The sequence below is a fragment of the Balaenoptera physalus genome (assembly GCF_965194825.1).
Source record: "Balaenoptera physalus genome assembly, chromosome: 13".
In the NCBI taxonomy this organism is placed as follows: Eukaryota; Metazoa; Chordata; class Mammalia; order Artiodactyla; family Balaenopteridae; genus Balaenoptera; species Balaenoptera physalus.
Window position 1 is genome coordinate 102,489,996 of NC_138892.1, and position 21,367 is coordinate 102,511,362.

General features: G+C 56.9%; 1 protein-coding gene and 1 long non-coding RNA gene across 15 annotated transcripts; one reads left to right on the forward strand and one right to left on the reverse strand.

The window, feature by feature from the left end:
• Window positions 1-52: 52 nt before the first annotated feature.
• On the reverse strand, window positions 53-16,818 carry PLEKHG6 (pleckstrin homology and RhoGEF domain containing G6). Of its 14 annotated transcripts, XR_014252644.1 has the most exons (18): window positions 16,671-16,818; window positions 16,175-16,399; window positions 15,287-15,492; window positions 13,912-14,067; window positions 13,173-13,337; window positions 12,668-12,763; window positions 12,330-12,380; window positions 11,952-12,137; window positions 10,960-11,070; window positions 10,687-10,836; window positions 10,367-10,504; window positions 10,004-10,123; window positions 8,822-8,954; window positions 8,589-8,704; window positions 4,422-4,485; window positions 4,277-4,346; window positions 1,811-1,956; window positions 1,001-1,137 (listed from the first exon to the last, which is right to left on the reverse strand). XR_014252644.1 is itself a non-coding variant. In XM_082421542.1 (17 exons), the coding sequence occupies exons 3-17, from the start codon at window positions 15,422-15,424 to the stop codon at window positions 222-224; spliced, it is 2,376 nt and encodes a 791-aa protein (XP_082277668.1). In that variant the 5' UTR covers window positions 15,425-15,492; window positions 16,175-16,399; window positions 16,671-16,814; the 3' UTR covers window positions 53-221. The 14 variants fall into 14 exon arrangements, 13 of the variants coding, with proteins under 13 accessions (XP_082277668.1, XP_082277665.1, XP_082277663.1 ...); XM_082421542.1 differs by lacking the exons at window positions 4,277-4,346; window positions 4,422-4,485 and adding an exon at window positions 53-231 and having other exon boundaries at window positions 433-1,137; window positions 13,912-14,022; window positions 16,671-16,814; XM_082421539.1 differs by lacking the exons at window positions 4,277-4,346; window positions 4,422-4,485 and adding an exon at window positions 53-231 and having other exon boundaries at window positions 433-1,128; window positions 16,671-16,814.
• A 31-nt stretch (window positions 16,819-16,849) lies between these two features.
• Window positions 16,850-18,179, forward strand: LOC309641521. The gene is made up of 2 exons (XR_014252659.1): window positions 16,850-17,135; window positions 17,547-18,179. It is a non-coding gene; the product is annotated as an uncharacterized lncRNA (long non-coding RNA).
• The last annotated feature ends 3,188 nt before the right edge of the window (window positions 18,180-21,367 follow it).

Consider the following 21,367-nt stretch of genomic DNA (forward strand, 5'->3'; position numbering starts at 1 on the left):
ACCCCCCAGGTTCTCTTTGCTCCGCCCTTATCTAGTGCTGGCTGGACGGCCATATTTATGCACAACTTTATGTGGGACTCTGGTGTGTCTGTGACACATCAACGTACAGCTCTTAATCCCCAAAGTCCTCAGAGCAGGAAGGGCAGGGTGCCTGGGGAAGTGTCCTTGAGGTAGAATCCAGGGGTGGAGGTGGTGACCAGCACTCTTAGGGAGGTATTCCCTCACACCTCTCTGCAAAGGCAAGAGGCAGGTGTCAGGTAGGCAGACATGGGGTGAAGAGTGAAGCTAAAGGCCCCTCCCCGCCATGACCCCCCTCCGGTCCTGCCCTCCTGTGTTGACCGGCCTCCCCCACCCCCGCCCTGGCATCCCCTCTGGCTCCATACTGGCCTTCCCCTCCGCTCCATCCCACGCCAGCTTCCCTTCTGCACTTACGATGTGGACAGGGGCGTGTCCAGGTGTACGACGTGAAGCCCCCGCATCCTCTGCAGTTGGACCCGAGTCAGCTTCCGAGGTCTGCTGTCCCCAGGCTCGGGGACGCTCTCAATCCTTTGGCTGGCCAGTTCCTCCCGGATCTCTCGGAGCATGTCCTCGGCCCGGAGCGGGTGAGGGGAGGGGCTGTAGCCGGGTCCCAGGAAGGGCTCCTCTTCTTCCTCGTCCCCTGAGGAGTCCCAGGGGCTTTCCCCAGCAGAGTCGGCGTGGGTCGGGGATGGGGAGAGCTGCCCCCGAAGTCGGGCCCTATGTAAGTTTTCCACTACCACATTCTCTCCAACCGAGGTCCCGTCTTCTTCCTCAGACGAGGTCGGTGGGTCTCCCCTGGGAAGGCTGCCTCCTTTCTGGACACTTTCCTCTGGCAGTTCAGGGGTGCTTCGGCGTTGGGGAGCTTGGGGGTCAGGAGGCAGGGGATGCAAAGGAACATCTCGGAGGTCCAGGGTGGAGAAGGTGAGGCGAGGGTCCCGCCGAAAGGCCCTGGAGCGTAGACGGTTTGGCGGGAAGTGGGACGCCTTGGGGGAGCCTGGGACCAGAGTGCCATAGCCAGAGTCCGAGGTATCATCTGGTACCGAGGGAGCATCTTCATCTGTGTCTTCTGTCACCACCAGCTGGGGGATGACGGTCGAGGACTCAGGAGTCCTACAGTTACTAGCAAATGGTCAGAGTCAGATGCTGAGGGATCAAGTTCAAGTCCAGGGAGTCTCCATTGATCCCTCCATCCAGAAATGGGCCCTCCTCCAAACTTATTTTGGTATCACTTTTACACTGCACTGATTGTTTTTCTCATCTCACTGGCTAGACTGTAAGCTCCTTTAAGGCATTTTAGCCCCTGCACTCAGTCCAGAAACTTGTTATCAAGTATTTGCTGAGTGCTTCCTGAGCTCCCCTGAGGTTATCCCCCAGTGATGGAGTCTTTTTTTCTCTATAACCATGCTGCTCAACAGCTGTGTTATTTTGGATGAAACTCTCACGCTCTCTGGGGATTTGAACTAGCCGGGTCCCTGCAGCTCTGACATTCCGCAAACCCATACTGGCCTTCACTCTCCATCCCTGGCCCGGGGAACCTGATTCTCTCAGGGAATTTGTGCCTCTCGTGCCTGTTTCCTTCATGCTGTGCCAGCCCTAGGCTGGCTAACCCCATAGGCTGTCTCATGTGGCCTTTGGCATGGCTGGTGCCAACCTGTAGCCTGGGTTCCTCAGTCTGGTCCCAGTGTCCCCAAAAGCTGTAATGCCATTTCCCAACCTTGTGGGCTCCTCTGCCCTCCCTCCCTGCCTGCAGCCCCCCTCCTCTGGGAGGCCTTGTACGCCCTGTAGGTCTTACCTTCCCTCTGTGCTGCTCTCAGAGCCTTCCGCGGAAGGCGTGGAGGGCCTGGGGCCTGGGGACTCCCCGTCCCGGTCCTGATAGAGGGCCAGGAGCTCCCTCTTCTGTTGGATGCACTCCTCTGCCTTCAGCTTTTGCAGGGCGACCTGGGGTGGGGATACTTTCATTAAGAGCTCTCATTTAGTGAGCACCTGCTGTATGCCAGGCACCATGCTAAGTGCTTTACATACATTATCTTGCTTCACCTTCACCACCGCCCTATGAGGCAGATTTTTTTGCTCCTACTTTACTCCTGAGAAACAGAGACTCTGAGGTTAAGTAACTGCCAAGGTCATGCCACGGGAAAGTAGGACGGAGCCAGTATTTGAAATCTTGAGCTGGTCCTAGGATGTGTGGGGTAAACATAAGGCCCCTTTTCCTACCTGTACGTTCTTCCTGCCTCTCACATCCCCTTGGCAAGCCAAGGTCTGGTCTGTTTCTTCCTTCAGGAAGCCCTCCCTGATTGGTGGTGATGGTGGCATAATTGCTCTGAATGATGCTGGGCCCTCAGGTTACTCTTTCTCCTACCACCAGGGCAGGCAGGGGCAGGGGCAGGCTTTGTCCTGGGTTGAGGACTCTGTTGTCCTTCAGAGTTGACAACAAGACCATCCCAAGAGGAATGGAGAGAGGATACATTATATTTTGTCTTCCTTAGCATTTTCATACAGGCGCCACCAGAATAAAATAGTGACACCTGAGAAGTGGTTTATAAAGCACCTCTACATGCAGGCAGTCATTTGACACACACCATCACCCTGCAGTATATTAGCCAATTTTACAGATGAGAAAACGAGACTTAGAAAGATGAGTGGACCTGATCCAGGGCGCACAGGTAGAGAGAAGCAGAATTGGGACTGGGTCTTTCTCTGTGAGTCCTAGTTCAGTAACTGCACTATTGTTCAAGGGCAGCCTTAGAAAGGGTCAGGAATTACCAAAGGACAACTTTCTCTTGAGGGAGGGGAGGGATGGCAAGGGAACCCTTGGAGAGGCCGAAGGCGGAGGCTTGGCAAAAAGAGGTGGTGGAGGCTACTGGGGGCGGCACTGATACCAGCACTGGCTGGAATGGCCTTATCATTGTGCACATATTGAAGTACTTTCATGCTGGTGAGCAAAGGGCTACTGCCCAAGCCTCCCACCTTCCTTCGCCAGGATTACCCTGCCCCCCAAGATCCAGCAGCAGAGGGATAACATCTGGCACAGCAGGGGGCCTCTAGGACCCTGCCCCCACCCCCACCCCCACCCCCACCCCTGCTCCCCAAGCTCTACTCTGATTGGTTGATGCCCATGCCATTCTGGTTACTAAGTAATTTGAATATCCCCCTCCCCCACCCCCTTCAGGTATATGAACCAGCAACTCTTAGGCAACTCTGGACCTTCCCAAAGCCTCTCCAGAAACACAACGGGGTAGGGGGTAGCTGGGTCTGTACAAGAGATATGTTGGAGAAAAGGATGAACAGGGACAGGAAAATGACCTCAGGCTTGTATTTCCTATTTTCCTGCCCTGGCTTCCCAGTCACTAGCTCATGCAAGGATTCTTAGCAGTCTCATAAGACTTGCTCTGTTGGCCAGAGCCAGGGATGATGGGGTCTGGGGGCAGGAGACCAGCACACCAGGCCAGGTCCTGTGACCTTTTCCGCATCTCCCAGCTGTGCAGAGTGTGGAGAGGAATAACGAGGGTGGGAGGAGCCGCTCTTGGGGTCAGGGCGGGGCTGGGGCAGCCTGCTGAGATGCCCTTTGGCCCCATATGACCCAAGTTCAAGTTTATCTTTGGGATGTCCAGGATAGAGATGGTGTGTGGAGGGAAAGAACTGGAGGAAGGTGGCTGGGGGGTGGTCTGGAAGGAACGTCTGTCCCATACAAACATCTCCACTAAACTCTCCCGTGGGCCCACCTGGGAAGAAGCAGGGAGGCAAGGGGGTGGGGTGGGGATGGAGGACCCGACACCTCAGGTACCAGGGATCATGTACCAGGGACGGGGCTGTTTGAAGGGCCCCTGGCCACCCCCAAAGGCTCTCTAGCAACCCTGGGAGGATTATCTCAGCTTGGGTAAAAGGAGAGACATGTTGGGGGCAGGGTGGGAAAGGAAGAGGAAACTGGTGCCTGGGCCAGAATGTGACGTCCCCACAAGGCCGGGAAAAGGGAGGGAAAAGGGAGGGCCCCCCCCACGCCATGGTTCTTCTTCCTTTGCCCTGGTGGGGAACTGAAGCCTTGGGAGGAAATGCCTCCTTTCCCTGCCGCCCCTGGAGCGGCTCCCAAATTCACCCGCTGTCCTCCCCAAGTCTCCCATCACGGACGAAAACCATCTCTTGAAGGTGCCCTCGGCCGGGCACCCCTGGCCTTTAGAAGATGTTGGCATCTTCTAAAGATGACAACAGTAAACATGTATGGAACCCCCATTAAGTGCCGGGCGCGTGTCAAGCAGCTTACAAACATAACTCTCCCGTCTGTCCTGCAAGGTGGTTCCCATTATCCCTGCAGTTCCCAGGTGGGGCCGGAGCTGAGAGAAGTGACGCAGGTAATGAGTGAGAGCTGGGCTGGGGGTCCTCTGAGCCCGCCTCTTTCCTCCATTCACCTCTTGGCCTCGTCTCTGATAGCTCCTTGTTCCCGGCACTGGTTCCTTTTCCTCTTCCCAGCCCCTAAACATGGACATTTCCCGTGATTCAGTCTCTCTCCTCTTGAGAAGCTCATTTTCTCTAAAAGCTGAAGCCACACAGCCAGACCCGCTAGGAATAAATCTACATATGTACGATTCTGTAAGGCGGAGAAAAAAACATTCTGACCCCTGGGATCAGTAGGTATTCTACTGCCCTCTTCGGTTTACAAGGACTGGTGGTAACTGCGAAAAGGATTCCCTAAGACTTTGGTGTGAGGCAGTAGCAGGACAAACTCATTTCAAAGTTTCAGGGTTCTTGGTTTTGCAAGGGGACGCGGGGAGCTTGTGCGCTGCTTGGTTAGGTATAGGAAATGACTTCTCCACCTCAGTTAGCGTGGAGTAAAACTCCTGGGGGCTAAATTAGTTTGTGTAATAAAATGCCAGCAATCTTTAGTGGTTCCCCTGGGGGTTCTAATGAGAAGGTGGCGGGTCTCTTCTTGGGCTGGGGGGCGGTGGTGTAGAGAGAAGGCCCCACTGCACCGAGAGAGGAGACTCTGAGCCGGCCTGGAGCAGGGGTCAGGGCGGATGACCCAAACCCTGTCCCCTACCTCTGGCTTCCTGGGCGCCGTCACCATCTTGTTTAGGTATCCAAGGAAATGACAGCCCCGAAGGGCTGGAGGACACAAGACCTTGAGGTTCTGCCTTTCATCATTTTTTCTTTTTTTTTTTTTTAATGGCGAAAACCTCTTGTTTATTTTTTACTCTCATAATTTCGAATCTTTAAATACAGTGTTTAAACAGAGACTAAGCTCTGGTTTTCCTTTTCTCGAATAAGCTCTCCACATCTTGATACGATGCCATAGGTAAGACTGTGGGAAGAATGCTTAAAATTGTTTAAAGAACAAGACTCTTTTTACGCATCCTCCAAAGTTTCAAAGCCCTAATTACCTAACGTGCAAACGACAAATCATTATAATCTACTCATTAAAGCAAGTCCTATGAGAAGCGCTACTTTGATTTAAACTCTTTAAAAATAGTGCAGTTGCATTCTTTAGAAATCGTCTACACTATGATTTCTTAACTTGTTCAAAATGCCTCTTCTTTTTATAAAAAATTGAGGTATAATTGACATATTATATTAGTTTCACGTGTACAACATAATGATTCAACATTTGTGTATATATGAAATGATCCACACAACGTCTAGTGAACATCCGTCACCGGACGTTGTTACAAACATTTTTTTCCTTGCGAAAAGAACTTTTAGGATCTGCTCTCTTAGCAATTTTCAGAGTTCACCCTCATTTCTCGCCTGAACTCTAGTCTGTGTTTCCATATTTCCACAAACCCCTAAGAGGTCTCCACTTGGCTGTCTCCCATTACCTCATTTCCAAAGTGCTTCTGTTTAAAACTAAACCTTGCTACCCATGCCCCACGCCACCCAGGAAGCAACAACTAGACAAACAGGTTTCCCTTTCTAATGATTTCAGTTGTCATTGCCAAAGCAGCCTTCCACACAGGAACCTCAGGAGCAAGTCATCCTTGGCCTTGTGGACCTGAGTTACCAAGGCACCATGTTGCCTGCTTAATCTGAATGATTTCTTTGAATCTTCCCTATGAGACAAGGACTGTTATTATTTATATCCATTTTGCAGGTGAAGAAACGGAAAACTAGGGAGGCCACATAACTCACCCAAGGTCACCCAGCTAGTAAGAGGCAGAGCTGGGGTCTGAACCATGGGTTCGGTAGAGGCTTCTATCGGTCTCCCTAAGGCTCACCTGTCCTTCTTTCTTCTTCAGCTCCTTTCTTCTTCTTCTCTTCTTTTTTTGCACCATGTCCCTAAGGCTGTGGCACTCAACCTCTATGTTTCATACCCAAACTAGTACGGGAAATCTCCTGCCACCAATCTCTCCCTCCCCCGGCCCACCTGTCACATGCCGCCTGACAATTCAAGACAAAACACACGGATTTCACCATGGCCTTCCCTTGCTCAAGAATCTATGGTGGGGCTTCCCTGGTGGCGCAGTGGTTGAGAATCTGCCTGCCAATGCAGGGGACACGGGTTCAAGCCCTGGTCTGGGAAGATCCCACATGCCACGGAGCAACTAGGCCCGTGAGCCACAACTACTGAGCCTGCGTGTCTGGAGCCTGTGCTCCACAACAAGAGAGGCCGCGATAGTGAAAGGCCCGCGCACCGCGATGAAGAGTGGCTCCCGCTTGCCACAACTAGAGAAAGCCCTCGCACAGAAACGAAGACCCAACACAGCTGTAAATAAATAAATAAATAAATAAATAAATAAATAAATAAATAAATAAATAAAAAGAATCTATGGTGGCTCTGGTGTCAACTTGCCAACCCAATTCAATTCAGTCTCGTCCAGTCCGCACTCTTCTACAAGCCCTGGGGTCCCCTAGAACTTGGCGTCTCATCACTGGCTCCACACAAAACCCTTCCCTCCAGACTCAGACAGACATGCTGGTTGTCCCCCAAACCAACCCAGCCCAATTTCTCCCTTAAGTCTTCTGCTCAGGGTCTTCCCCATCCTTAAAGTCCAACTCAAATCTTCCCTCTTCTTTGGCAATTCTGCTCCTGTAGTGGGTTGAATAGTGGCCCCAGAAAGATGGGTCTAGGTCCTGACCCCCAGAATCTGTGAATGTGAGTGGCCTTGTTTGGAAAAAGGGTCTTTGCAGATGTGCATAGATCCTCAGTGCAGGATCTCAAGATGAGGTCATCCTGGATTTTGGGTTAATGACCGGTGTCTTTCTAAGAGACAGGAAAGGGAGATTGGGACACAGAGACACATGGAGAGGAAGACCACGTGAAGATAGAGGCAGAGAGTGGAGTGATGCTGCCATAGGCCGAGGAACACCCGGAGCCCCCAGGAGCTGGAAGAGGCCGGGATGGAGGCTCCCCTAGAGCTATGGAAAGGAAGCGTTGCCTGGCTGACATGTTGATTTTCAACTTCCGGCCTCCAGAACTGTGAGAGAATACGTTTCTGTTGCTTTAAGGCACCAAGCAGTAACCAATATGGCTCCATTCGGGTCTCCCTTCTTTTGAACTCCTTCAGCTTTTGTTGCATAAATCTGCCCCCTGCCCCGTCATTCCACTCCACTAGTTAACATTTTTACTGCCTCTGTGTCACTTACAGGACAAAGTTCAAGTTCCCCAGCACGGCATCCAGGGATGGGCATGATCTGGTGGCACCTCCCCCCTGGCCCCTCTGCCGTTGTGCTGCCCTTGTGCTTGATGCCCTGGTAACGCCAACCACTCAGCTGACGGTGCTCTCAACACACACAACTGCTTCCGATTCCCGACCTTCGCACACTCTGCTCTCCATCTGGAACGCCTTTCCTGCCCACCTTGTTGCCCTGACGTGCTCCGAGACATCCGCCCGCGGTGCTCAGAAAGTAGCTCCTCTGCGAAGCCTTCTCTGTCCTCTGAAGCATCCTGTCCTCTGCACAGTCCCTCTCCCAACCAACCCACCAGACAGAGTGAACCATCCTAGCTCCATTCCGTCCCTGCCCTAGCTCCATTCCGTCCTTCCCTGCCCTAGCTCCATTCCATCCACACGTTTCTGTTATTTGTATACTTGTTTGTCTAGCTAGGCTGCAGCATGTATTCTGTGAAGGCAGAAATGGCGTTATATTCTTTTCTGATTCCCCAGCACCCAGCCTGTGCGCACCCAGCAGGTGCCCCGTTCATGTTTGCTGAACGGAAGCTCAAGTTCAGCACTTTTGTTTCACAGCCTCGAAACCTTCAGGGTAGGCTGTCTTGGCTCTCCCAGGGACTGGTACCCTAGCTGGCCAAAGGCTTTCTTCTGTGCTCTTTTTTTTTTATACTTTTTTTTTTTTTGTCACACCATGCAGCTTGCAGGATCTTAGTTCCCTGACCAGGGATTGAACCTGCACCCTCGGCAGTGAAAGCGTGGAGTCCTAACCACTGGACCTTCAGGGAAGTCCCTCTTCCATGCTCTTAAGGTTGGTCAAGGCTGTGTCTCCCTCTCGAGGGAGCACCAGAGGGGCAGGAGGTCCGGTCTGAAGCTGTGTGCACCCCACCCTCTCTCTCCCCATCCTCCACTCTTGTGCACCAGATCTGAGCTCCGGGGCCCCGCCATCCCCCTGCTCCCACACCTGGCTTCACATACCTGGGCCTGCTGGGTCTTCTCCAGCCATAGGGCACAGTCTGTAGCTCTGGGACAGTGCACAGTGAGGGCGCTGGAGACGCACTGGAATTCGGTGAGGTGGATAAGCAGGAAGCTGCCTGGGTGGAGGAGAAGGTCTGCTTCCAGGGCTGGACTTTATCTGATTCCCTTCCCAACCTCTCCTTCTCCAGCCGATGGGAAGGGAGAAGGAAAAGTTCCCCCCAGGAGAGACATACTTGGATCTCGGAGCGGTCGGCACACAAGCTTCTCCAGCATGAGGGGCGGGCGGATAACCTTGGCTTTGTCTGCTCTGCGAAGGGTTTTGGTCACCAAGAGCACATCAGAGAAGAGGAACAGGTACACATCCAGCTGGGGGCAAGCGAAGAGAGAGACGAGGGTCAGCTGGAGCGGGGGCAGGCGGGACAGGGGTTGGGGCTCACGCATGGGTGTGTGGGCAGGTGCAGAGCTGTGGGATAGGAGAGCTGGGAGCCGTGTCAGTTTGGGCCCATCTCTCACTTTATAGGCAGGAAAGTGGCTGACTCAGGGCCATGCCAGCAAGCAGAGCAAAGCCAGAACCACGCCCTCTTCCCAACACACACAGACACACACAGACACACACACAGGTACACACAGACACAGACACACATACAGACACACACATAGACACACACAGACACAGACACACACAGACACACACATAGACACACACAGACACACACATAGACATACAGACACCCACAGACACACATAGATACACACAGAGATACACACAGAGACACATAGACACACACAGAGACACATACAGACACACACATAGATACACACAGACATACACAGACACACACAGACACAGACACACACATACACAGACACACACACACAAAGACGCACACAGACATACACACAGACACACACATAGATACACACAGACATACACAGACACACACACACACAGACAGACACACACAGACACACAAAGACACACACATACACAGACACACACAGAGACACACACAGACACAGACACACACAGACACAGACACACACACAGACACACATAGACACACACAGACACAGACACACACACAGACACACACAGACACACACATAGATACACACAGAGACACACACAGAAACACATAGACACACACACAGACACACACAGACACACACATAGATACACACAGAGACACACAGACACACACAGAGACACATACAGACACACACATACACACAGAGACACACAGACACACACACACACAGACACACACAGACACACAGACTCACACACACACAGACACACACACACCCCTCTTCTCCCATTTCCAGCCTTCTGACGCATCCTGTGTCCCACCGTCTCTCCCTTCTTTCTCTTCAGTTCTCTCCCATCTTCTTCGCTCCTCCCACAGCCCCCTCACCTTCCCTTCTCGTCCCTCCTTCATGCGCGCAGGCCCCTCAAGCAGCAGCTGCCTGGTGTGCTCGGAAGCAACCCCCAGCATGGGGGCCATCAGGTCCAGCGTGGAGAACGGACGCAGGTTCTGAGGGGCGCAGAGAGCACAGGAGCAGGGCACTGGGTATCCCGCCTCTTGGAGGACAGGAAGCATCCCAGTGCCTTCGTTTTACCCCTTTGTACCTGGCCCCTGGGACCCTCACCCTCAGGAAGGAAGGATGGGCACACACAGCCCACGGCACCTCCGCCTCTCCCCGCTGCAGGCCTCAGCTTCATCCCTTTTCCTGGGGCCCTGCTTCTTTGGACCCCCGCTTCCCTCTGCCTCTCTCACCTTCTCCACCTCCTCGCTGGGCGGCTCCAGGACCTCGTAGGGCCCGATGCGCCGGGCGGCAGCCACCAAGCTCTCCTGCTCTTCGCCCTGGCGCACCCGCTTGTTGATGTGTCGGAGGAACGACTCCACCGCTGCGATCTAGGTGAGGGTGGGGTGTGGAGGGAGGACAGCTCAGCTCCTCGCCTGTACGTCCCACCCAGCCAGCGACCTCAGTGCCACGCTGGCACATACACGTAAGGAAAGAGGCCTCAAGAGTTCCTGGAGATCCGTTCCCACTCACCAGCCCCTGACTCCCGAGGGTACAGCCCTGGTGGCCCTACCATGGCGGTCAGGGCCTCCCGGGCGTGGGCCTCGGGGCTCCTCTTGAGCACAGCCTGGAGCAGCAGTGGGTACTTGGTGATGCGCTGGTGGGGCTTGATGAGGAGGTCCCCCAGCGTCTGCCTCCCCGAGCGCTTGTGCTTCTCACACCACTGCCAGGGCAGGTGGGCAGGGGTCAGGGGGCTGCAAGCCACCCTCCTGCCCCGCCCCAGGGATACCCTCAGCCTCGGATCAAGGTCCGCCGCATCCCCCTTCCCCAGCAGCCCCTCGCCCACCTGCACGAAGGTGTGGAAGAGAGGGCTGCTGTCCTGCTGCTCCCAGGCGTAGGCCATGGTCTGCTTCACTCGCAGGCAGTACAGGATGTAGGGCTGGAAGCGCTGGCTGAACTGGAGGGACAGTTGTGGGGCGGGGAGCGGGCAGGGGAAGGAGGGATGAGGGGCGGGCTCGGCTGCAGAACATGGGGAGCGGGCTGGGGACGGAGCCTGGCCTAGATCCTCAGTCCAGCTCCCGCCAATCCCAACCCCCCACCACTTCCAGCCCCCCTCTCTGGATTCCAAGGAGGAGTTGAGGTCCCAAGGGGCCAACCCGCTGCCGCCCTCTGAGCTCCATCCTCAGCCCCCACCATGCCCCGCTGCTCTGGACCTCACCCGTCATCAATAATTTAGCTGGACCGTTTTCAGGGCACTGCGGATCCCATTTCAGCCCGGCCATGGGGTGGTGACCTGAGGCTTGCCCAGAGCCCTGCTCCTGGGGAAGAGGGCCACCAACGGCCCCCAGGAGACTGTCCCCCTACCTCTCTACCCCAATCCAACTCTGCAAGGCCACATTTCCCTGGCCAGTGAACTGGGAGAAAGTCGGATCCTGGGCCTCTTGCTTTCTCTTATCACCCTTCACCTCTGGGTACCCTGTGGCCTTTCACATCCCCTCCCCCCAGGCCCTTGAGGGACAAGTCGCTTAGGCCCCTGCTGCTTGTCAATGGGCCTCTGTCCCGGACATAAGATTTCATGGTCGATGAGAGCTTAGGTGTAGCCCTTCCCTGAGATAGCTGCCCTCTGGGGGCTCCAGAAGCCCAAAGAGCCTTCGGGACAGAGGTCATACTGGTGGAATGAAGGTAAGAGGTGAGGTGGTATTTAGGGGTAGGGGTCGTGCCCTTGGACCCCCTCGAGTCACGGCAGGATGCCAGTGGTATGAGCATTCCAGCGGACAGGACCCCTTGGGGCTCTCCCAGTCCTGCCCCATCCAGATGTGGCCCATCTCCCCGCCTCACCGACAGGAAGCCGTTTTGCAGGCTGACAGGGTCCAGAGGCTGGCCCGAGGCTCGCGTCTCCTCCAGGGTGGGCCCCAGCACCTCTTCCCAAAAGCTCCGGTGGGCTCGGATCAGGCTGGGGACATTTCCAAACAGGGTCTCAGCTGACACCTGGAGGAAGGAGCAGAACATGCCTCCGCAGGTGACCTGCGGGCAGCACGGGCCGTGGGCAGGCAGGGACGGCTAAGCCCGAGTGGCAGGGGCTGGGTGGGACCTGCAGCCTGCTTGGGGTCTAGAGCAAGGAGGGGAGTGGGGAGGGCAGGGTAAATGGGGGTGGCAATTCCGCTCTGTGACCCCGCCCCCCACTCCCTGGGTCCCACACCCCGAGTGCCCACTCACTTCCGTCAGCAGACCCACTCGTTGCAAGTTCAGCAAACCGGCGGCTAGGAGCTGGATGCAGGGAGGGCTTTCAGCACCTGACCTCCTCCTCTCAGACCCCAGCCTAGCCAGCCCTTCACAGCATCCCCACCCCCATCTTCAGTACCGCAAGCCTCTCTCCCAAGACCCCGGGCAGGGCTCAGGTCAGGGGGATCTTGGTGTCCTGCCCCTTCTCCCCAACAGCCATGCCCTTTCCGGTCTGGAGAACGGGGGGGGGGTGATTCGAGGGACACTGTAAACGGCCGAGGATGGGGCGGGGGGCTGGGGCTGCCGGGGATGGGGCGGGGAGGGCGGCTCACATCTGTCATGATCTTGAGCTTCCGCACATAGATGAGCTCCGTGGTCAGTAGCTCCCACAGCGCTTCCTGCTGGTGGCAGAGCTCCCGGCTCATCTCCTGGGTGGGGACAGGGCTGGGTCAGCTGGGGAACAAGACCAGCAGCTGCCATCTGCTGAATGCTACCAGATCTACTGCACAGAAAGCCTTTAACCCTCCACCCATCCTCCAGTGTGTAGGGGGTGTTGTCCCCAGGTGACAGAGGAGGCGACCGAGGCCCAGAGAGGTTTGCTGTCTTGACCGAGGTCTCACTAGTATGTGGCGGGGCCGGGATCTGAAGCTACAGCAAGATGCCTCCAAGTGCTGTCCCTGCAGACCCCACTGCCCAAGGCCTTTCCCTCCTCCGGGGCAGAGGTGAGGTGTGTGTGTGTGTGTGTGTGTGTGTGTGTGTGTGTGTGTGTGTGTGTGTGTGTGTGTGTGTGTGTGTGTCTAGGACCCCACGGGGACAGACACTGTGTCCCAGGCCCACCTTGTGCCCAGGCACCAGGTCCTTCCAGGACTTCTCAATGGCCAGGCTGCTGTCACCGTCCTCTCCGATCTCCCAGTGCCGCCGGTCCTCTGGGGGCAGGCGGGGCATCCCGAACATGCTGAACGTGTGCAGCCTCACCTCCAGCTCATGGGCTCTGGTGACTTCCTGGGGTTGCCGAGAGGGGATTAGTCCTGGCCACTTCCTGGCCCGGGAAGGGCTGCGTGTGTGTGTGTGTGTGTGTGTGTGTGTGTGTGTGTGTGTGTGTGTGTGTGTGTGTGTGTGGTGGCAAGCTGCCCTGAGCTTGAGTGAGGACACGCAGGCCCAAGGGACGAGGATCAATCCTGGCTGGGATTACAGGGTACAGGGTGTTGCCGGAACACGGATGGAGAGGCACCTTGTCTGCAGAAAGGTCCCTGGACAAAGGGGTCTGACCTGGGCTCCCTGACCAGAAAGATAGCTTCCAGGGCTCTCCTGAGACAGAACCCTTCAGAGGGACCTTCAGGTGGAGACCAGAACGGGACTTAGGGAACCAGTGGTCTCAGGAACATTTTGACACTTGCCCATCAAGCGGGCATCTTTACGAGGCAGCCTGGCTTAGAGATGCTCCCTTGAGAGGGTCTCTAGACAGAGCCGCACCCTGCTTCTTGGAGGGGCTCCCGTGTTCTCAGCTCTGATGGTCTCTGGAGGACATCGCAGCTCAGGCTGTGAGCTTGGGGATGGGAGGAGAGGGACCCCTTACCTTGAGTTTGGGGAAGTGAGGTGTCCCAGCCCCAAAGGGGCCTCCATGCCTCTTCTCGGGATCTGGTTCTCGCAGCCTCAGGGGAGACAGGCCTCGGGCCAGGCCAGAACCCTTGGTAAAGGGGACATAGCCTTGGAGGCGTCGGCGACTGGGATCCTGGAGGGGGAGTGGGGGAGTTCTGGGGGTGTCCTCTCCCTACAGAAGTCCCAGACAAGCAGTGGGGCCTGGCTTGGCTCCGGACAGCATCCCCTATGCCGGCAAGTTGGGCCGGCTCACCTCTCCCCTCAAACCAGTTTGGTGAGAGCCGCTCTGGCCCTGAGTCACAGCAGCCACTGCCAGGGAGGCTGTTGGGCCAGGCAGGGGCCCACCAGGCCCGGGTCCCCAGGGGTTCCCGGGGGTAGAAGCGGGGCCTCATGCAGCGCAGGAGCACAGGCACGCACATGCCCAGGCTCTGCGTGTGTCCCAGCGTCCCCCTCCAACCCCACTCCCGTGTGTGCTCCCTGCACCATGGCCGTGCGTGCACAGCGCCCGGTGCACACGCGTTCTGGGGCCCTCACAGCCTCCCGCGCACGTGGGGATGGGGGCACTCACATACGCGGCCTCCTCCCCGGGGCATGTCCCATCCAGCTGGGAGTGGCAGCCCTTCCGTGTGAGAAGTTGAGGCCTGGGCCAGAAGTCTCCTCCTGGGCAGGCCTGGTCACATTCCTTGATCTGCCCATGGCCTGATTTACCCCACAGACATCCTAGTCTCCCTTCCCACCCTCAGCTGCCTCCCAGGGCCAAACCCTCCTCCAGCCAGGCAGGGGATACCCCCGGCTGGAAGCAGAACTGACCTCAAGGTGGAGGGAGAGCCTGGAGGCTGAGGGAAAGACTGCTGTGCCCCCACGCCCGTTTCCTTGGTCAGCACTGGAGGCCGCCAGGAGGGTGGAGCTGGGCAGGCCCTCACACCCCTCCCCATCTATAGAGTAGGAACACCTTGAACCTTTGCTCTTCTTCCAGGCCTGACTCAGAGGGAGGCAGGTTTCACGGAGCCCACCGGCTCCTCCCAAGTAGAGGTGGGAGTCTGGGAGGTGCCAAACCCTGGGTTTGGTGACCTTCCCCACCAGCTCCGTGCCTGTGACCAGTCTAACAGCACTGGGGGCCTGGCCCCTCCCGGCTCTCTGCCTCACCTGCCCCGTCTGTCTGGGATGGGTGTGGAGTCCCCGGAGCCTGGCCCAGCACGGCCGTCCTCTCCCTCACAACCCACGAAAGAAGGCAGGGGTGTGGGCTAAGAATAGAGCAGTCCAAGGCCTGGCAAGGGGACAGAGACTTGAAAGCCTGGGTGTCCTCCCCCCTGCCCCACCCCGGTCACCTTTGGGACACAGCCTGGACTCACCAGCACGGGGCCTCCTCGGGGATAGAGACTGCCAGGAGTACTCAGGGTGGAGGCCCGAAGGCGGCCCCCATAGGTCTCAATGCGGGAGGCCACCAGTCCTTGGAGGCTACCCCCATTGGGAGGACCAAAGGCGTGCATCCCTTCTCTCCTGGGTCACCTCCCAAGGGTCATAACTCCAATGTTCAGGAGAAAGGGACCCGCTGAGGCTGCAGAGAGAAAATAAAGAATGGAAGGGCCAGCCTTGATCAGTGGGTGGCACCAGGCTGGAGACAGAGGGGGGGAGGGGGAGGGGAAGAGAGGGAAGGGGAGAGGGAGGGCCAAGACTACTTGTTGGGAGAGCACAGCTGCCTCATCTATGACTTGGTGGGGGTCGGGCACACGCTGACATGCTGGGTAGGAAGCCCCTTGGAACTATGCCCCCTCCCTCACATTTGCGCATTTGGGGTACCAGCTCCTACCCTGGCCTCAAAGGATGCTGAAGTCCTAAGAGTAGCTGGGAGCAAGGGTCCCTCGGTTCCTGGATGCCCCCAGGTGGGGGGATGCCCCTTGCACCTAGCTACACCCTCCCCTCCTCCATACACGGGAGTGCGGGGTGAGTGTCCAGGGTGCGGAGCCGCAGGGGGCCTGTTGGACACAGCCCCGCCTGCCACCTGTTTTTGCACAGCCCACAAGCTAAGAATGTTTTTTACATGTTTAAATAGTTGGAAAAAGTCAAAAGAAGAATAATATTTCACAACATACGAAGATTATTTGAAATTCAAATTTCCATGTCCATAAATAAAGAGTTATGGGAACACAGCCACACCGCCTCCTTGGACAGTTGTCTGTGACTACGTTCCTGCTAGCTGTGACAGAGACCACAGCGGCTTCAGAGTCTGAAATACTTACTATCTGGTCTTTTACTGAAAAGCTTGCCCCACCCCTTACCTGGACCCTCCAGGCCACAGACAGCTATCGGCCGCTGGCCTTACAGACGAGCCGAGTGGGAGCAGGCTCTATTTGGTCTTCCCCAGCCAATGGGAGCTCCTCTGTGGGGCTGGGAGCCGCGCGCGCGGGGCTCCATCCCCTCCGCCTAAACCTGGATAGAGGATCCGCTCTCTGGGGCGGCAGCGCCTGGAGAGGAGAGACCTCGTAAGCAGGTGCTGGTCTCCCTCCAGGTGCGCCCCAGAATCCCGCGCAGCCCGCCCCTTACGTTTCCTCTGAGTTATGAGCAGGGGACAACAACGTTCCTCGTCTCCCGGGCCCCCTCCCAATAATCCTCCCTCCTAGGGCTCTGAGTCCCTCTTCCTCCCCAGGGTCCTTTCCGAGCTTTGCGCCGGCTTCCCCTTCTCTCGGCCCCGCGCCCCCAGCCCCGGCGCCCCGCCCCCGCCCTCCCGCCACTCACCTGTGTCCGCAGGTGTCCCGGCGCCCGCTGCCCGCGCTACCAGCCCCCCGGTCGCCGATTGCTCCCCCGGCGATGCCCGCCTCGCGGCCCGGCCGGGTCTGGGACCGAGCGGCCCGCGGGACCAGGACAGCGCGGGGCCGGGCCGGGAGGGAGGGGGCGGAGGGGCGGGGCCGCGGGCTGGCTCCTCCCTCTCCTGCGGGCACCGGACCCGCGGCGCAGTAGGCGCCCGTGGGGCCCTGGGGACCGAGCGGCTCTGCCCGGGCTGCGGCCACCACCTTCCCCCGCCGAGGAGGGCTCGCTCCGCAGGGACCCCTCCCCGCTTCCCCTCGCCCCTGAAGTCGCCACCCACCCTGGCTTGCCCGCCGCCCTCGTGCGCTGCAACCCCCCGCGCCCCCCTCCCCACGGCCCGGCGGCGGTGATGACAGAGTGACCCGCAGCAGGTGCCCATCTCGCTTTGCGCGTGCCGTGAGTGACTGACTAGCCCCCCACTGCCCTGGTCTTGGCCCCGTCTTCCTCCTTTAACCAGGCAGGGGAGCAGGACCCACAGCAGAAGGGGTGTCGGGGTTCACGGACCCCGGGGGCACTGCCCCCCACTCCGGCTGTGGAGTCCAAAGTGTGACCCTTATCTCTGCTTGCCGGCTCCAGCCATCTGGTGGAAGGTTGGACTTCACCTTTGCTCTAGGGATGGCGTCTGGTGCCAGGCTGAGGCTGACCCAACACTTCTCCCATTAACCAAGTCTGGGGGTGGGAGGACAGGGGTATCAGATGGGGGCACCCTCGCTCTTCACTGGCAAACAGCCACATTGAAGCCTTCAGGAGGGCGTCCCAGCACCTACAGCCGGCAGCAAAATAAAGGGCACATTTTCACATTCCCAGATCAGGACACATCATCTGACAGAAACGCCGGACATGGAATCAGAAGTGTCCATGGATGTGTGGTCCTTGTCTTCTCACAATCATGAAGCTGAAGACCCATTGGGGGGGGAGGGGGGAGGGGAGCAGGTCTGAATGCCTCCAGCCCTCCACCCTGTCCTGGGTCTTCCTCCTGTCAAATGGGTGCGCGGGGACTTCCCTGGTGGCACAGTGGTTAAGCATCCTCCTGACAATGCAGGGGACACGGGTTCGAGCCCTGGTCCGGGAAGATCCCACATGCCACGGAGCAAGTAAGCCCGTGCGCCACAACTACTGAGCCTGTGCTCTAGAGCCCGTGAGCCACAACTACTGAGCCCACGTGCCACAACTACTGAGGCCCGCGCACCTAGAGCCCGTGCTCCGCAACAAAGAGTAGCCCCCACTCGCCGCAACTAGATAAAGCCTGCGCACAGCAACGAAGACCCAATGCAGCCAAAAGTAAATTTAAAATAAATAAATAAATAAATTTATTTTTAAAAATGGCTGTGCGGTGAAGTGTACAGACATCCTCTCATTGTATCACTGGGGAAAGGGTGTCCAATCTCTCTCCTCTCTTTGCTGGCATATTAAACCCACAAATGATCTGAAGTGTTCCAATCCTCGACTCTGATGACTCTGTTTGATTTGGAAGAAGAATCTTTATCCTTTGATACTTTCTAATTTCGTCTGCCCTCCTCCTATTTGCCCTCCACTATTCTCCTGTTCTGAGCTTGCTGTTATGCGATTGCTCTGTTAGTTCAGAAGAGCTGTTGGCACCTCCAGCTCTCCGCATCCTACCTCCTGTTTCCTGCCTCCCAGTTGATCCGGATCCGTTTTAGGGAGAGAAGTTGTGTGGGGCAGGAATTGCGGTGGACAGAAGCCCTTTATCCCATTCCTCGTGTGTGTGTGTGTGTGTGTGTGTGTGTGTGTGTGTGTGTGTGTGTGTGTGTGTGTGTGTGTGCGTGTGTCTGTGAGAGAGAGGCAGAGAGGGATCCAGGGATGACAAGAGTAGCCATGAGGGAAAGAGAGCCAGTAAACAGGAGGTGCTGATTACTGGCAGTATTAAATGACACCCCAGACACTGCTGGTGCCCAGGGTGTCCTCCCAAGTGGAAGGAGTAAGAGGGGAATGGAAACTGAGAGAACACCAGAGGCAAGCCCGGACTTACAGGCGCTGAGAGAGCTGGCTAGACTGGGCCAGTGGACACAGGAGCGTTAACCCTTTCACTTGTCTCGAGGCTGAGATCCAACCTCCACCCGCCACTGCCCCAGGGCCAGTCTCCAGCCTCTCTGGGAGGAGAGGTCCTCAGGGAATGCTGGAGTCTAGAAGCTGGAGGAGTGGCCGCAGGAACGTGTGGGGTGGGAAACCGGACTCCCGTGCTCTATCTGTTCCATTCCGGCCTCGTCAGATGGTTCGTCTCACAGCCTGCCTCGTCCCTTCTGCGCTGTGGAGAGAAGACCCCTGCCTGCGACAGGCTCAGAGGGGAACACAGCTCAGGGAGCTGAAGGAAGCCGGAAGAGTTGGCAGGTTGGCGGGTTGGCCTCTACTGGGGGGCACCTGGGTACGTGTCTTTCCTCCCACCCCGCCTTCCCTCACATTCCCCCCGCCCCACTTTTTTTTGGCCATGCCACGCAGCTTGTGGGATCTCACTTCCCCGACCAGGAATTGAACCCACGCCCTCCGCAGTGAAAGCAAGGAGTCCTAACCACAGGACCGCCAGGGAGTTCCCCCTAGCCTGAGTCCTATCCCTCCTCTGTGCCTCTGTTTCTGCCCCAGTGCAGACGGTCCTCATCAAGTCCCCAGCTGGACCCCACAGCTAGTGAGGTGTCTGTCTGTCCAAGAACAGAGCTCTGAGGACCAAAAGCCTCTGTCCAGCACAGCAGGAGGGTGACTTCTGGGGCTGGTGTAGTGGGCCCTTAGTCCCTTCTCCCCTTCCTCACAGGCAGAAAGGTCAGGGAGACTCCCTTGATCCCTGAACTCTGCCCAGCCCACACCTCTCAGGGCAGGGCAGGGGCCAGCTGGGTTAATGAGGTGCTAGCAGGCACCTGGCAGCGAGGCAGCTGATGGGAGGTGTGTCTTCCTCCCTCCAGAGGTGGGGGCGGGGGAAGCTGAGGGCTCCAGCTGGGAGGCACCAGGTCATGTGAGGCAGATAAAACCAGGAGGCCAGGCCACGGGGCACAGCTGACAGCACCTCAGACCAGAACTGATGCCCTCCATCCCTCCCCCACTTACCAGCAGTGTTCTCTGTGCAAGGTGCTAGGAGTATATAGAATATGCATTCCTAGTATGAGGACTAGTATAAGAATAGTATAATTCCTAGGTTAGAGATAGCCCCTGACTTCCAGGAGATTACAAACTAATGGGGAGACAGATAGACTAATGGGGAACAGAACATTGATCTATAAGTTACATATAAGGAATGAGCCAAGAGCTGGGGGAGTACTTTGGGGGACTAGTAACTACATAAGGGAGCCAGGGAAGGCTTCATAGAGGAGGTGAACTTTGTGCTGGGACTCTAAGGTTGAGTAGGAGTTTGTTGACCAGAGTAGGAGGGAAGGGCATTTCTGGAGGAGGGAACAGCATGAGCAAAGACACAGAGAAGTGTTTAGAAAGAAAGAGGGAAAGGGCAGGCTTCCCGAAGGCCTCCTGAGAGCCTCCCCTGTCCTGGGGACATCACACCGCAGTTGCCGATTTCTGGGTGGTGGCTTCGGAGGACAAACCTCTTCCTGGCATGCAAGGACCTCCAAGGCATGGCCCCAGTCATACTTCCTGCTTTCACTTTCTGCTTCCCTGCTCCGTCCCTGGACGTGTCCCCGTTCTCTGAATCTGCCTGGGCTTCCCTGGTTCCATGCCTTTGCTCAAGCACTCCCACCAGCTGGCATAACTAACGCTCCTGACCCTTTGTCCCCCCATCTCCACTTCTGCCTCCTTCAAGGCCCTGATTCCTTCAGGACATTTTCCTGATAATCCTCCAACCGGAGTGATCACTTTCCTCCCCACTTTCAATGCCTTGGCCATTGTGTTTCTTTGAAAGGCACCACTCACATTCTGCCTAATTCTGCTGCTGTTGGCTTATGTGCACACTCTCTTCACTGGACTCCTTGAGGGCAGGGAGCCCCTAGCACAGGAGCCTGTGCAGGCCTGGCATTGGTGTCTGTGGAGTTGAACGGCCTTGACTTGCTAAAGGACCCAGATAGAACGGACTTGCAGGTAGACGTGCCTACGCTGTCATCTCTCTGCCCCTGCCCAAAGGGACGGTCTTTGTTTCTTAAATACCTGGAATTCTTCCCTAACTTCAGTTGTGCATTCCTGGTTCATTACTGCCCCTTCAGCATTTCTTCGGTGGCACTCCTTCTAAAGGCTTCTGGCCCCTTAAGACAACCACACCACGTAAGTTTTACCTTGTGCTCCAATTCTGATGGATGAGTAGTGGGTGTCCTAGAATATCATGTCCAGAAGGATTCTGTGGATGATGAGGGCTCTGGAGAGAGAACTTAGCAGTGCCTGCCTTGGTGGGGACAAAGGGCTCCCTCCGCCTCAAGGAGTTTATCAGATGCTTTTCTCACATTAAGCCAAGACTGGGGCCCTGGGGGAGTGTGGCCTTGGCCGCTGGTGGAAGGTGATGGGGAAAGCGTATAGGAGCGGAGCTGGGGGCCCCAAAGGCCCTTCTTGGGATCTCCTGAGGCAGACCTCGGAGTCAGGTGTGTGACTGTCCGGGTCTGTGCTCTGACCAGGCCTCCTCCTGCTCGTGACACAATGGGTCGTAGCAAGACCAGGAGGGCCTCCGTGGCTCAGGATCCCCGGCA